Raw genomic sequence first — 14,612 nt, 5'->3', positions numbered from 1 at the left:
AGCTGTCTGCCTCGACCAGTTGGAGGACAATGAGTATTGCTGAGGTTGGTCAGATCAGAAATGTGTAGCTCTGGAGACAAACACTGTTCAGGACAACCATAATCACATTTTATTTCTGGCATAGTCAGACGCCACATTGTATTTTCCAGCATAACTCGACCCTCAGGCGGATATATCTCACCTCACGGACTGTTTGCCTTTCTTCTATGTGCTGGACTCTACTCATTGATCAAATAGTTCCTTTCTTTTCTTTCCTTCTTTTATTTTGCAGTTAGCCGGTTTTAGTTCAGCAAGTGGTAGCAAAGTAGCAGGACTACAAGATGGTAACTTCACAAGTCCATTAGTTGGTAATAATAAGGTGGAAAACCTTTAAACAAAATACAAAGGAACAATGTTCACATCATTGCAACTCATAGCAAACTGTAACAAAAATTCCTTCCATACAACAATTTCACCTCATTGACAAATGTTGTCTTACTCACTTTATGTTTGTCACTTTTCACATAAAATAAATCTGAAGCAAACTAATTACAGCCTCATTAATTTTTAACCCTATCATGCACCACGTGGATTTTCCTGCATTAAAAAAGAAGTGATTTTAATCACATTTTAACATATTTACTCTTAATATCTCTTATCAGCTTATCAATTTATGGTCTCGTGAAGTTGCCATCCTGTAGACCTGTTACTTTGCTACTCAGACTCAGGTAGATAAAGTCATCCTTTTTCAAGTGGGGAAACTGCACATTAACTCTCAAATTCATCAATGAAAATCACTGATCATTGAAAGTGGGGAGAACCCTTGACAACGACGCTTAAAATAGAATAGCAACAATACTTTTCATTCAAGTTCTTAAACTGGGGCCTTGTCCATTTGTTTGTTTTAAAGTGGTCAGTGCATTTTTGGCCTCAGTTTTAGGTCTCTGAAAAGAAACCTTTTGGAAAACTCCTTCCAGGGTGAAGATACACAGAGATCTATTTGCAGTGTTGACATTTAGGCAGCAGAAATTGCAGCTTGTGATGTTAGAGTGTATCAATTTATCTCCATTATTTACATGACTTGACATTTTGTGCAGTGGCAGATGTTACAAAAATAGTACTAGTGTTAACTTTGTGAACAGCACTTTTTACATGAATAGACATAAATGTACAGCTGAGGAACAGATGTGTCCGAATCAGTCCATACATATGATTCCTTTCCGGATGCATCATGATTGGAAGCCTAATAACTCTTTAATGGCCGACATGGCTTTAATTTTAAGGTTTTATCGCTGCAGTTTTGCTTTTTTATGTTGACAGAGATGGTTTCTGAGCTGAAACTGAAAGGTTAAAGGACAGGTCAAGGTTAAAAGGTTATTTGCATTTTGTCTAAGAGTTATAAAAGATGATCAGTACCACACTAGTGTCTTCTACCTAAACATGAAGCTATAGCCAGCAAGCTGTTGGCATAGGTTAGTTCAGGGGTAGCCAACACGGTGCCCGTGGGCGCCTGGTTGCCCTCAGAGACCATGTGAGTTGCCTACATCACATGTTCTAAAAATAACACTAGTCACCATGAAATTCCTTATTAAAAATTATAGTTGCTGTTCTTTTAAAATCAAAAATACATACATTAATGCAGATTTTGAATTACAATATTTATTATAATTTTTTTTTGTAAATGAACTTTGACTTTGTCCGAGTCAGAGTTCACTGCGCATGTCAAACCACCACGTCACTGCTGAAGCTTCCGGGCACAGACACTTTGGGAAGTTAGATGTGGTTTTTACCCCCAAAACATGACAGAGAAGCGAAAGAGAAAACACTGTTTTCACGATGACTGGGAGGAAGAGTTCTTTTTCACGACAGTGGAAGATAAATGTATGTGTCGTATTTGCGGGGCGACTATTGCGTCGGCAAAGCGGCACAATGTGGAGAGATGCTACTTTAGCCGCCACATAGCTTCCATGCTAACTAGCCACCTGCTAGCGCACATAGACTGTATGCTCACTACAGACAGGAAAATCCCGGGACTTAAAGGCAGCTTTGGCATCCACTACGCGGCGAAAAGTTTCTTGTTTCACTGACGACAGACGGGGCTCCTCCATGACGGGTCGGCATGCAGGCTTCATTGTACGATGCAGAGGTGATCCAGAATTCCCAACATTCCTACATTACCACTGCATCATTCACCAGCAGGACATATGTATGTACAAAAGTGGCTGGATTTGATCATGTGATGACTCGTGTCGTGAAGATCATAAATGGCTCCAAAGCCAAACAACCAGGACATTGAAGGTGCTGCTGGAGGAGCTGTCAGCTAAACATAGTGACCTGTTACTACACACAGAAACCCCAGGGATCAGCAGGGACCAGTTTTGCAGCGTTTTTTGTCACTGTTGGCCGAAATCAAAGAGTTGATGCAATCCAAAGGGGAAGACATCTTGGTGCTTGAGGACACAGTGGATTCTTGCCCTTTCATTTTTAACGGACATCACTGGGAACCTGAACCATCTGAACTGTGAGCTGCAAGGTAAAGGTAAGACATGATAAGCTCTGCAATGCCAGGCTTCCCACTAACACACATTTACAGACAAAGAAAGAGGTAACATGTTGTCATTCAAAACACTGTGCCATTACATAAAAATGTGAAAAATAATTTGTTGAAAACGTAATGATTTGTTGTTGCATTGCGTGCTCGCTTCCGCTTTTGATGACGTATCGTGCTCAGGCTATTCATTGATTCGTCGTTAGTGGCAGCCCTAGTTTCCTACTGTCATTGTTGTGGAAATCGTTGCTAATGATTATTGTAGGGAATAATTAACATAAATGTGATCAGACAGTCTTTTTACATATTATTTTCATTATTATTATTATAGTTTAAAGATGATGGCGCAAGTTTGCTATTGAGGAAGTTTGTATCAAACAAGGTGCCCTTCGTACTACTCAGTACCCTTGAAGTTGCTCTCAGGTTCAAAAAGGTTGGAGACCCCTGGGTTAGCATAAAAAGCACTAGAAGCAGGGGAAATAGCTAGCCTCTAAAACTCACAAATAGCTGCATACGAAATGGACATGAGAGTGCCCTTTCCATGTAAATCACCAATTTCCCTTAAACTATTTCTTTAAGCCTCCTGTTGTCCTCATATAGAGGCACCAAAAAATATTGTTTCCTTGTCTGAAAAAAATCAAAAAAAATTCAGGAAAAAAATTCTCCAAATTTCTGAAAATTTGCAAAACCTTTAGGAAGAAAATTCCAATAATTCCTTAAAAGTTTCCCTTAAAAGTATTATTTAAAAAAAACAAATTTGGCAAGAAATTTCTTGTAAATATTTTCAAAAAATAAGTAAAAATCTTCCAAAAAAATCCTAAAAATATCTAAAGTGATTACGTTTATATCACTAAAACTTCAACAATATTTTCTTTAAGAACATTCACAAAAAAAATCAACCAAAATCCAGCGAAATTCGCTGGATTTTGGTTGATTTTTTTTTTGAATGTTTGTAAGAAACATTTTTCATTACAGTTTTTTTCCACCAAAAATGTTGAAAATGTGGACATCAGAAGTTTCACTGTGAAAATCTTTTTTTCCCCAACATTTTCAAACTTTGAAACGGGTCAATTTTGAGCCGCAGGACAACACGAGGGTTAAGACATACTGTTATAACGCTCTCAAAAGAAGAGGACTACTCAGTTTTTAGTTAATACTCCTTATTGCTGATGATAAGGTGTGTGAATTTATGTGCTTTACTTCCCACATGTATTCAACCATGTAGATCTCTCATTGAAAAACTGTTTTGCTATTTCATCTGAAGTTATTGAGCATCTCTGGTGAAACTGCTTCAAGTCTGAATCCTCTGCTCAAATCCAATGGAAGAGCTGATAGAAAAGTCCCAGTTTTCATTTCAGCTGAAATCACATTTGAGAGGTCTTAGTTGCTGTCGAACCAAGTGTGGTGTTTCTGAAAATATTCAGCTGAGAGGAGAAGTTGTAAAAGCGTTGCATGGTGTAAGTTGCCTTGACTGGACTACAGTTCACACTCGCATAATGAGAGTATAGCACGTGTGTGTGCGTGAACCTGAAAAGCTCCTTGTAAAGTGAACCTGTGAGCCATTCATTATTTATTGCGATCAAGCGTTGCCATGACTCTCCGTCTGCTTGGGAGGACCTCACAAGTTTGGCACGACTCCTTGAGCGTCTGCTTCTGCTGCCAAGTGTTTCTCCGAGTTCAGACTCAGAAAAACATACAGTGTTTCTTAAGAGACACATGCTGAAAATATCAACTGTGCTACTGCCATCTCATGGCAAATCTGAAGACAAAGCATTGAACTGAAGAACAGATAGAGGGATCATGTCTTTTGATACATTGGTTCACTGTCACAGCAGAGGAATACGAAGAAGTTACACATAACAGTCGAGAAAATAAGGATGAAGGTTCAGCTATCACTTATTTTGAATGTTATTTAAAGGTTAAGATGACAAACCCAAAGTTGGCACACATTCAAAATGTTTTTCTTTAGAATGTGTTGGATGTAAATTTTATCGCAATAGTGGATGAAAAGCCGAAAAGTTTACAGACGCTCTGTTTGAGGCTCAAGCTCTAAATGCTTGGACACCAGTAAATGTCACTTTGATAACTGTACTGGGAAAGTGAATAACAGCTCCTATGAAAATGCTAAGCGGCATCCAGTTTATGTTTTGAATGTCTGCACGAAGAAAGTTTTGAGACAGTTTAGTTGCTGTTCTGCAGTGAATTCATTTGGCAATTCTATTAAAGTGGAGGTCTCACAAGAGACAGATTAAAACAAGACCTTGTCTTCAGCTCTGCAGGCGTCTCTATCAGGTTGTCCCCAGGCACAACGCAGTGAAATAGTGTATGAACAACACGGCAAGTTGCTCTGTTTGTTATCTCAACACATTATTTTGCTTTTTGTGTGTCATTTTGACATTAACTCTAACAATGTAACATCGATACTCACTCTCTGACTTTAATGTGTAGACATTATACGCAAAATGTGTAAGTGAGGTGCTTATTTGATGTACTGCTATTATAATAATTAATAATAGCAGTACCACTACTAGTAGAGGTAGTACTAATAGTAGTAGTGATGGTAGTAATAGGAATAGGAGTAGTGCTAGTAGTTGTGGTAGTAGTAATAGTGTCAATAGTAGTAGTGGTAGTATAGTGGTGGTTGTGGTAGTAGAAGTAGTAGTAGCAATAGTAGTATTGGTACTAGTAGTGGTGGTAGTAGTAGTTACAGTTGTAGTCAAAGTAATTGTAGTAGCACTGACTTTAATCTGCTGGCGATGCTAAAGGAAAGGTCAGGGGATTGTCAGAATGATTAGATTTCATCCTCGGGGCATCATACAGAACTTCATGTACGATCTGCGCTATAGTTGCTGAAACGTTTTAATCTGGACTGAAGCGACTGATCGACCGACCATCTGTCTCTGGATCAATACCGATAGCATGCTGACGCACAGCTATGTTAGCATTTGTATTGCTGTGCTTTCAGCTAAATACTAATGTCAGCATCCTAACATGCTTCCGGGATCAATGTTAACATGTTTGTTTTGAAGGTTTAGTGTTACCATCTTTGTTTACCATGTTAGCATACTAACATTTGGCAGTAAACACGAAACATGGGTTCCTAACAGCTCAGCTCGGTACACATATCCTCACCACTACTGAAAAACAACATGTTATCTGTAACAGTAGGAGAGACGTGTTGTTTCCTCCTGCAAAAGTGACTTACTTTTGTTTTTGGGACAGAGATCTTTACAGTTTTTATCCAGATGTGTTGAAGCATTATGCCTGGCAGGTAGTGGAAGCTGCATTCACTGGTTTACAGGGAGATTTAAAGAGAGGAGCTCACACAACTCAGTGTTTCTCTGACAGTTTTTTAGTCAACAATAAAAGTGTTGATGTTCAGCTGATCTGTAGTTGAGCAGCTGGCCTTTGTTAGTATTATTGTCATTATTAGGTGACTAAAAATAATAATTCACCTCGTCTAGCGATAGTTTCAATAATATGTGGAACTCGTGAGGTTTTTGTATGTTTCTACAGTTTTACAACAGAGGCTTCAGTTTGGATCTGGGTGTTCCCTTTTCAGACGTTTTTCCATTTCCTCTCTCTGTACCGAGGCTATAAAACCAGTCATCCAGGTGCAGCACATTCCCCAGTTCCCATTTATAATCTCTATCTAGTCTCTCTTTCCTCCTCAAACACAGTGAAGTGCAATAAGTAATATATTTCCTGATTTCAGGGCCTTACTTTCTCTTCCCATTCTGTGTTTTTTTTGGACTCGTTTCAGCTCACCAGCATATCTTCAGTGTGTCTAATGAGCTGCCTGGAGGAATTCAACCAAACTAGTACTTTTAGCATATTTTACACACGGAGAGCAAGACAATTCAGAGCCCAAATTACAATTTAAACTGTTATATGATTTAAAAGCACCATATGGTGACAGTCCATTTTATTATGTTTTGTGGTGTAAAGTCAGAACCGTTCGTACGTTTACTGCATTTAAATGCTGCCATGAATCTGTTCTTATTTATTTTTCGATTTATGTTGTCAGACAACAGAAAAGTATGAAATAGTGATGAAACACAGTGTATTAAAGCTACACAGTAAGCAGCTGTCACTAAATAGAAATTTCCAGCTCTGCAGTGCTAAAATACTGATATTAAAAGCGGAATGTCATATTACAAATTCACCATACACAAGTTAAAGACAGTAACTGTGCTGTGAATTTAGTGATATTTCAGTGTAAAATGATTCCATATCAAGAAGTACATATCTATGTTGGCTGTCATGTGGTCAACCGTATATGCAGAGAGAGTGTTATTCCTGAAATGGGTGGGGCCACGGATTAAACATTCCTAGTAAAATGAATAATCTTTGTAGTTTTTTGAGATTAAAAACTGAAAGACACACTCAAAGCACATGTGAGACTATCAATAATTTGACAAAAAGGGCCACAAAGTGGAACCTTTAAACTGAAAACACGTGTGTGGGTCTGCATAAATACAAGAAAACACACGCTGATTCTTCCCTTAGTTCTCAAAAATGCAGATTTTCTTAAGGAAAATCACAGTGAGACTGAACAGTTTATTCATCAACGCATTGTTGTAATCATGAATGGAATGATGACAGATGCTTTTTCTTAACATTTGTATTGTGAAACAAAACAGATTATTTTATTTTGCAGGTTTTTCACTTATATTTCCTGATTGGCTTTTGGGATGACAGTTTTTATCGGTCTGTGAATGTGAAAAATGTGATTAATATCCATTCATGGTGCCCAGAGGATGAAACCAGCTGAAGCGAATCCCTACCATGAGCTTTTTGTTTTGTGGTCTCAGTGAATGAGGCAATTGGATGAACTCCCATTAAGTCAAAGTCAGCTTTATTGTGAATTCTTCAATATGTACATGACATACCAAGGATTGAAATTTCGTTACTCTCTCTTCGTGCAACAGTAGACATTAAATAAAGACTTAAAAAATAAGATATTAAAGGGCAAAAAGAACAAAGGAAGCAAAATTAGAGCCGAGCAACAACTAAGAACTAAGAAAAGTAGAACTGAGTGAAATGTAAACATGACCATGAGATAAAGTGACGGATTTAGTGCAGAATACTCAGAACAGTGCAAATAAGTAACAGTCCAAGAAGTGCAAATATGCTTGACGGTTGAATGTGCTATTTCAGTGCAGATCAGAGGTTACTGACCAGAGTTTGTGTATGTGGGGGAAGGGGGTGGTAGAGAGGGCAGAGAGGGGAGAGAGTTCAGCTTCCTGACAGCCTGGTGGATGAAGCTGTTGCTCAGTTGGCTGGTCCTGGTCCTCAGACTCTTCAGTCTCCTCCCTGATGGCAGCAGGCTGAAGAGGTTGTGGGACGGGTGTGTGGGGTCACCTGCAATTCTTAGTGCTTTGCGAGTAAAGTTAGACTCACAGTGCTGAGAGGATGAAGCTCAGTGACTGAGTTCCACTTATAAATAACTGTGTATTTTTAAACTTCCTGTGAGTAGAGGTCAACAATCATCCCTTTGGAGTGCAGTTTGTGCAGCATCAGCCGCTTTCATTTGAATAAGGCTTACTTTTGTGTGTAATTTGGTACAGATGATATGTAAAAATGACTTACAGCGCCTCTGTTTTATGCGCTGTCAGCCATTCCGCCTTTTGTCAAGCTGTAAATAGAGCCTCACTGGCAGCCGCAAAGTCTTTCATCTCCTGCAGGAAACAGGCCTCCTGACAACTTTTTAGAAGTTTCAATCTCTCAGTGGTCTGTCTGGAGTGTGCTGTCATTTCCAGCTGACAGCAGTTCCTTCCTGGAGCTCAGCTGTGTGACATCTGGCTGGATAGTCTGTCCGACACGAAGGGATACCGCAGGAGGTTTCTGTTTTCATTAGAATCAGGTTTGGGTGTTCAGCGGTCACAAGCAGCACTTTGGATAAATCTGCCACAAGTCCCAAGCTACTGTGCAGGGTAAACAGAGGAATTCATGTATCTTACAGTAAAGGAGTAGTTTGACATTTGGAAAAATACACTTCATTTTCTTGCCTGGGGTTCAACAAGAAACTCAGTGCTTCTCTACTGCCTGCAGCTGTTTAGTACAAATTAGCACAAAGACTGCAAATCGGGGGAAACCTGGCACTGTTTTAGAAATATTGTTTTTCTTTGAACACAAATTGCAAAGTGTAAAATCAACATTTCAAGTTAGTTTATTGGATGATCAAACATGGTAACTTCCTGGGGTTGGCAGCAACTTTCCAGGATCTCTCTGTTCCTGAGCATATACAACATTTACAACACGTAGTTTATGCATTTGCTTTTTGTTTCACATTAAATAAATGTAGTGTGTGTTAATTGGTGAGCTTTAAAGCTGCCCTGATGCTGGTTGTACCTTTATGTTCACTAAACAAACATGAGAGTGAGAACTTTTCATCGAAGGGAATATATTTACTGTGAAGGAAAAATTACTCTCTCTGCCCTTATTGAGGAATTTCCTTGCAACTGTTAGTGGAAGACATCCCAGAATGTCATGTAGGTTGCATCTGTCAACTACAGTCACCTTAAATTAAGTTGTAGAACTTATAGGTGACCTTAAATTATCCTACAGGTTGCCACCTTCTTCCAATCTGAGGCTGTAAGCATGTTTAGGCCCTCTCTGTCCCTATTATGGCCCTGAGAAAGGCAGATGCTGTGTATTATGATTAGATATTGTCTAGTTGACGTTCTTGAGCAGACAAGTTGTCTAAATATGGCATTCCTCCCAACTCCGTATATACCCGAGATCGAAGAGAATCCTCAGAATTGGTGCTGGCAATGCTCACATGAATGTGCTGCTTTGTTGTATCGTATCTCCTGACATCAGTAAACCTTATTCTCAACCTAAGCCATCCAAATCTCCAAAGTGTCTCTGAGTCTTCCCTAACATTTACCAAAATGATTATGGATCTGTCTGCTCCTGTATGTTGTATTTTTGGGACATATTTTCCGCCTAAGCATCGATGAGATGACTGTGCAAAAAGATTGGTCAATAAGTAAAGAAAAACTGGGGCAGAGGATGATGTTTTCTTAGAAATGTATGGTAATTTCGGCTTAACTTTTATCCACGCCTACTGTGCAGTGCAACACCATCACATGTCCTGGAGGTTTTCGAATTTTCCACCCCTGAAATATCTTAACATAACTGCTTCATTTCAAAAACACTAAATGAAACCTTGAAGGTTTCAGTACAGGTTCATAATCATGTCTTTGGGTCAGTCGGTGCAAGTTTCCCAAAGCTTTTAAAAAGATTGCAAGACAATAAATAACTTTTTCTTTTTCTTTTTTTTGACAACAGTCTGCCCAGAGTCTGTCATCACTGGACGGAATCCTTAAACAAACATAAACCAAATCCAGACAGCTCATTTAACTGGACAAATATAAGTTACTCATGCAGACACACACACTCATTTGCCAAATATGGTGGCTGCTTTGCTGCTTTGTCTCCCTCCATCATGTTGTGTCTTTGGCCTGATTTGAAAGTTAATCATTTCAGTGCTCAGTTAAATGTAGGCTGAATGACCTGAAAAAGATTCCTCACATGAAAACGACAGGCGCCAGCTATGCCCGAGTACCTAACACTCCTGGTAGGTAACATTTCAAATCATTTTATTTGTCTGCACATCATTTATGCTCCTCATGTGTGAAACCAAGATTCAAAACACATTTGCTACATTTATTTAAATTAATATTTGAGTAATTTTTTCAACATGAAAAACTTAACATAAACACTGTAATGTAATGTTAACTTTGATTTTATCTGACATGACTGATATAAAACAAAATGTCATCATAACGTGCTTTTGTCTTTTTATATTCTGCAGCTAAACTGTCCACTTGTAATTGCTACCATTTTTATTGCTGGTATCGGTGGGACATTTCAGTATGGATACTGTGTATCTGTGATGACCTCCCCCTCTGGTGTAAGTGGAACTGCTTCAAAAAAATCTGTGTAAAATCAAATAAGTTAAATTACAGTCATGGAAAACATTATTAGACCACCCTTGTTTTCTTCAATTTCTTGTTCATTTTAATTCCTGGTACAACTAAAGGTACATTTGTTTGGACAAATATAATGATTACAACAAATATAGCTCATTAGAGTTTCATTTAAGAGCTGATATCTAGACATTTTCCGTGGTTTTCTTGATAATAAACAAGATCACTTAAGTTCTTACATCAATAGCTGTGGCATTGTTCTGCCAAAAACAGCTTTTCGGATTCCATGTTTTCTTTTCTGTCTGTTTTAGTCACATGATACACACAGGAGTTAGTACTGATTCATAACCATTGTTTCTGATGACTGCAGCCATGCATCTTGACATGTTCTCCACCAGCTTCTGACATTGTTCTGCTGTCACAGCAGCCCATTCCTGTTGCACTAATTCTAACAAATTTGCTTTGGTTGTGGGCTTGTGGTTCTCAATTTTGTGTTTGATGATTTTCCACAGATTTTCAATTGGATATAGATCTGATGATTGAGCAGCCAAGGCATGGTTCTAATGTTCGGGTTCTCCATCCAGGTTTTAACTGACTTTGCTGTGTGGTAAGGGGCATTGTCTTGTTGGAAAATCCAGTCATTGGAGGCAGGAAAGAGTTTTCCAGCTGATGGAATAAGACTGTTTTCAAGAATAGCCCCAAACATGACCTGGTTTATTTGCCCTGTTCCATCCAGACTGAAACAACCCCAGATGGTCACTGATCCACCCCCATGTTTTACTGTAGGGGCAGACAGTGTGGTTTGTAGCTTCTCCAGGCTTCCTCCTAACCAGTCAGTTGGCTGGAGTGGGCATCATCTGAAAACTGGATTCATCCCTGAAGAGAACCTTAGCCCAATCATCAACAGTCCAATCGTTGTGATTCTCAGCAAAGAGTAACCAGGCTTTCCTCTGCCTTTCTTAGATGAAGGGTTTCTTCCTGCCCTGTGTGACTTCAGACCAGCTTCAAGAAGTCGGTTTCCAACTGTCCTTACCGAACAAGTCACATTTCTCGACAGTGTCCACTCATTTCTAAGGTCCCTGGAGGTCTGATGACGATTCCTGACACAGGAACGGATGAGTGACGGTCATCTGGTGGGTAGAAAGACGTTTCCTGCCGCAAGCAACTAGCAGTTTGGTAGAACCATGTTGGGCTTGTTTTTTCTTGGTGTAATGAATGGCTGTCTTGGAGATCTTCAGTTTTTTCACTACCTGTCTCTCACTCATGTCAATTTCCAGCAGTGCCAAGATGGCTGCCTTTGTGGCTTCACATAATACTTTAGTTTTAGGCATTATGTGAGAGCTGACAACTTCTGAGTTGTGCTACAGCTTGAATGTCAGGAAACCACTCTAGACCTTTACATGTGCAGTGCTGCTTATGACATGAAATGTCCTCTTATATACCCTGGGAATACAATGAAGCTGAAGCATGTCAGATAGGACATAAACTATTATGGAATCGGCTGCATTTTTTGTCGTGTTCATTGTGTTCTTCAGGTAATAAACCTTTAGTGGTACCAGACATTGAAATGAACAAGAAACTGAAGAAAACAAAAGTGGATTAATAATTTTTTCCATGACTGTAGATGCAACAAAATGTATCCACCAGCCATTAAAACACCTGTATATTACTTCTGTCATTCTGTGTAACTGTGCATGTTGTTGTTGCAGTTCATAAAGGAGCTGGTGAACAAAACATGCATTCATAGATACAACCTCTCCCTGGAGCAGTGGCATCTCTCCCTCATCTGGTCCTTCACTGTGTCCATTTTCTGCATCGGGGGTTTAATAGGAGCTCTGGTGGCCGGTTCACTGATCTCAAAATTTGGCAGGTTCGTTTACATGAACATAAAAATCACAACTTCTATTAATCTATTTAAGAAATACAGAATGAAATGTTTTAGTGTCACAGTTTTTTTTTTTTTCAAACAATGGCCTCTAAGTCTCTATTCCCCACAGAAAGCGATGCCTTTTGTTCAACAACTTCATGGCTATAACTGGAGCTGTGTTGATGCTCTTGAGCCAAACAGCCATGTCTTTCGAGATGATCATGGCGGGACGATTTCTCTGCGGCCTCAATTCAGGTAAACCTCATTAGATGTCCTTTTTTTTTCGGCTGCTCCATCACACTTGTCTCCACATTTCAGCCTACAGACGATCGATTTCTATTTATACTTGTGACTGTTGTATTTCTAAGACCTCTCAGTCATCTGTCTCACAGATATTGATCGATATTGAATGTGTGATTCCCCCGTGTACGCCTCCAGGAATCGGCCTTTGTGCTCACACGATGTACCTTCTCGAATGCGCTCCCAGGCAGCTGAGAGAGATGGTGGGTGTGACCATCGCTAGCTTCATCTCCTTGGGGAAGTTCAGCGGTCAGCTGCTGGGGATCAGGTGAGGCAGGAGCTGTCATCTATACTGTGTGGAGTCAAGTATGGGTCAAGTGGGGTAGAAGGTTCAAATGACAAAGATCTCCTACAGACCTATGGTGTAGGACCCCTATGCAATATTGATATGTGCTGGGACAGAATTCATTTATAGATACGGAATAAAAGAAAATAAAAACACAGAAAAAAACTAAATAAAGTCATGATGATATTGTAAATCTAATATTATCATTTAGCTGTCCTGGTACCTCAGTGTTTACAGTAACCTGTTACAACCATCTTATGAATAGTTTGACAAAATATCTGACAAAGTGTAAATTATCATGTCCCCCAATCCTCAATTTAAAAAAAATATTTTTGTGGAAACAAATCAAGCAGATATTATAATCCTTGCAACAAAATTAAAAGAAAAATCAATTACAGTGCCTGTTAACAGTATTCACCCTCCTGGATATATTCACTTTTTATTGCTTTTCAACAATGAATAATGATCAATTTAACCTCTTAAGACTTGAGCTTTGGTTGGGCTTGCATTTTAGATTTCTTCTAGTTATTTGGAATAAGGAGTAACCAATAAATAGAACAATCAGATAATATCTCATATCTGAATATTATATTTATTATATTTGATGTTATTACAAATATATGTATATTGTTATTTTTATTATTGTTGTTATTTTTATAATTATTATTGTTCTTGTTTTTATTCTTATTGTTATTATGAACAATACGCTCTTTTTGAAAAAAAAAAAAAAAGGTGTCCACATATGTGGATGCCAGGTCCTATGAGGTTAATTTGACTTTTTTTGACAAGTATTTACAAAAAAAACCTCTTTTGTCTTCAGGTGAATCAGATTTCTATAATATATATATAGAAATAAAATGCAAAATAAGTGATTGTGATTGAAGTAGTAGATGCACCTTTGGCTGCATTTACACCTCTGAGCCTGTGTGATTACGTCTCAGGACAACGTAATTGTATCCCATTCTTATTTGTGAAACTGCTCAAGCTCTGCTTGCAAATTGCTCACCTTGTACATAATAACACTTAAATACTGTGTGTGATATTTGCTCTTTTAATACATCTTCCATGTTGTGTGATCATACATCATGGATGCATCATGTTATCGTATAATTTTGGTGAGTGTCTAAAAACAAACAAAGACAAAACACCTTTAAATACATCTCATCTCATCAAAAATACTATCAGCAACATTTCCTGATCAATGAAATTGTTTGTTTCTTGTATTGCCTGTTAATTTAATTAATATATAATTAATTTATGGCTTTCAGTTCTTGTGCTGTGACTGCTTACCTGGCTGGCCCAGAAAGTTTCACATTCGGGTTGCACATGAATTTAACTCACTTTCCTGAGCCCTGGGATCTATGATGGAAATCTTGCGAGCTGATGGAAGAAGTTTCAGATATTTTATTGAAGCTCGATATCGAGAACATCAGAGATGAGCAAGACAACTTTCCTCTGTGCAATGCCACCCAATTTTAAAGGTTACCTTCCCAGCAGGGCACATTTATACTCGTGCAAAACTTACTACATGTCTAAATCAGAATGTTCTTCATGGGACGACAGCAGCAAACACGTGTGAAGATTCTGTCCTGAACTTTAAAGTCATGCTGTATATTTCATGCAATATTTTCCCAAACTCATAACACAGGGCCCTGGTGTTACGACTGTTTGTTCCCTCGACTGGAGGCTCAGCCC

General features: G+C 38.7%; 1 protein-coding gene across 3 annotated transcripts in view; it reads left to right on the top strand.

Moving 5' to 3' along the window:
- Positions 1-1,726: 1,726 nt before the first annotated feature.
- nt5c2l1 (5'-nucleotidase, cytosolic II, like 1) overlaps positions 1,727-14,612 on the top strand; it is a 29,050-nt gene continuing 16,164 nt past the window's right edge. The window contains exons 1-6 of one of the 3 annotated variants that reach the window (XM_055004011.1): positions 1,727-2,518; positions 9,824-10,112; positions 10,350-10,448; positions 12,174-12,334; positions 12,462-12,586; positions 12,770-12,899. In XM_055004011.1, coding sequence (XP_054859986.1) covers positions 10,089-10,112; positions 10,350-10,448; positions 12,174-12,334; positions 12,462-12,586; positions 12,770-12,899 — 539 coding nt within the window. In that variant the 5' untranslated portion in view covers positions 1,727-2,518; positions 9,824-10,088. Of the gene's footprint in view, positions 2,519-5,051; positions 10,113-10,349; positions 10,449-11,427; positions 11,598-12,173; positions 12,335-12,461; positions 12,587-12,769; positions 12,900-14,612 lie in introns of those variants that run through there. The other 2 variants (XM_055004012.1, XM_055004013.1) reach the window with 2 other exon arrangements.

This window comes from Amphiprion ocellaris, chromosome 17 (assembly GCF_022539595.1).
Source record: "Amphiprion ocellaris isolate individual 3 ecotype Okinawa chromosome 17, ASM2253959v1, whole genome shotgun sequence".
In the NCBI taxonomy this organism is placed as follows: Eukaryota; Metazoa; Chordata; class Actinopteri; family Pomacentridae; genus Amphiprion; species Amphiprion ocellaris.
The sequence above is the reverse complement of the archived record's forward strand: the minus strand, read 5'-3'. Positions and strand labels throughout refer to the sequence as shown.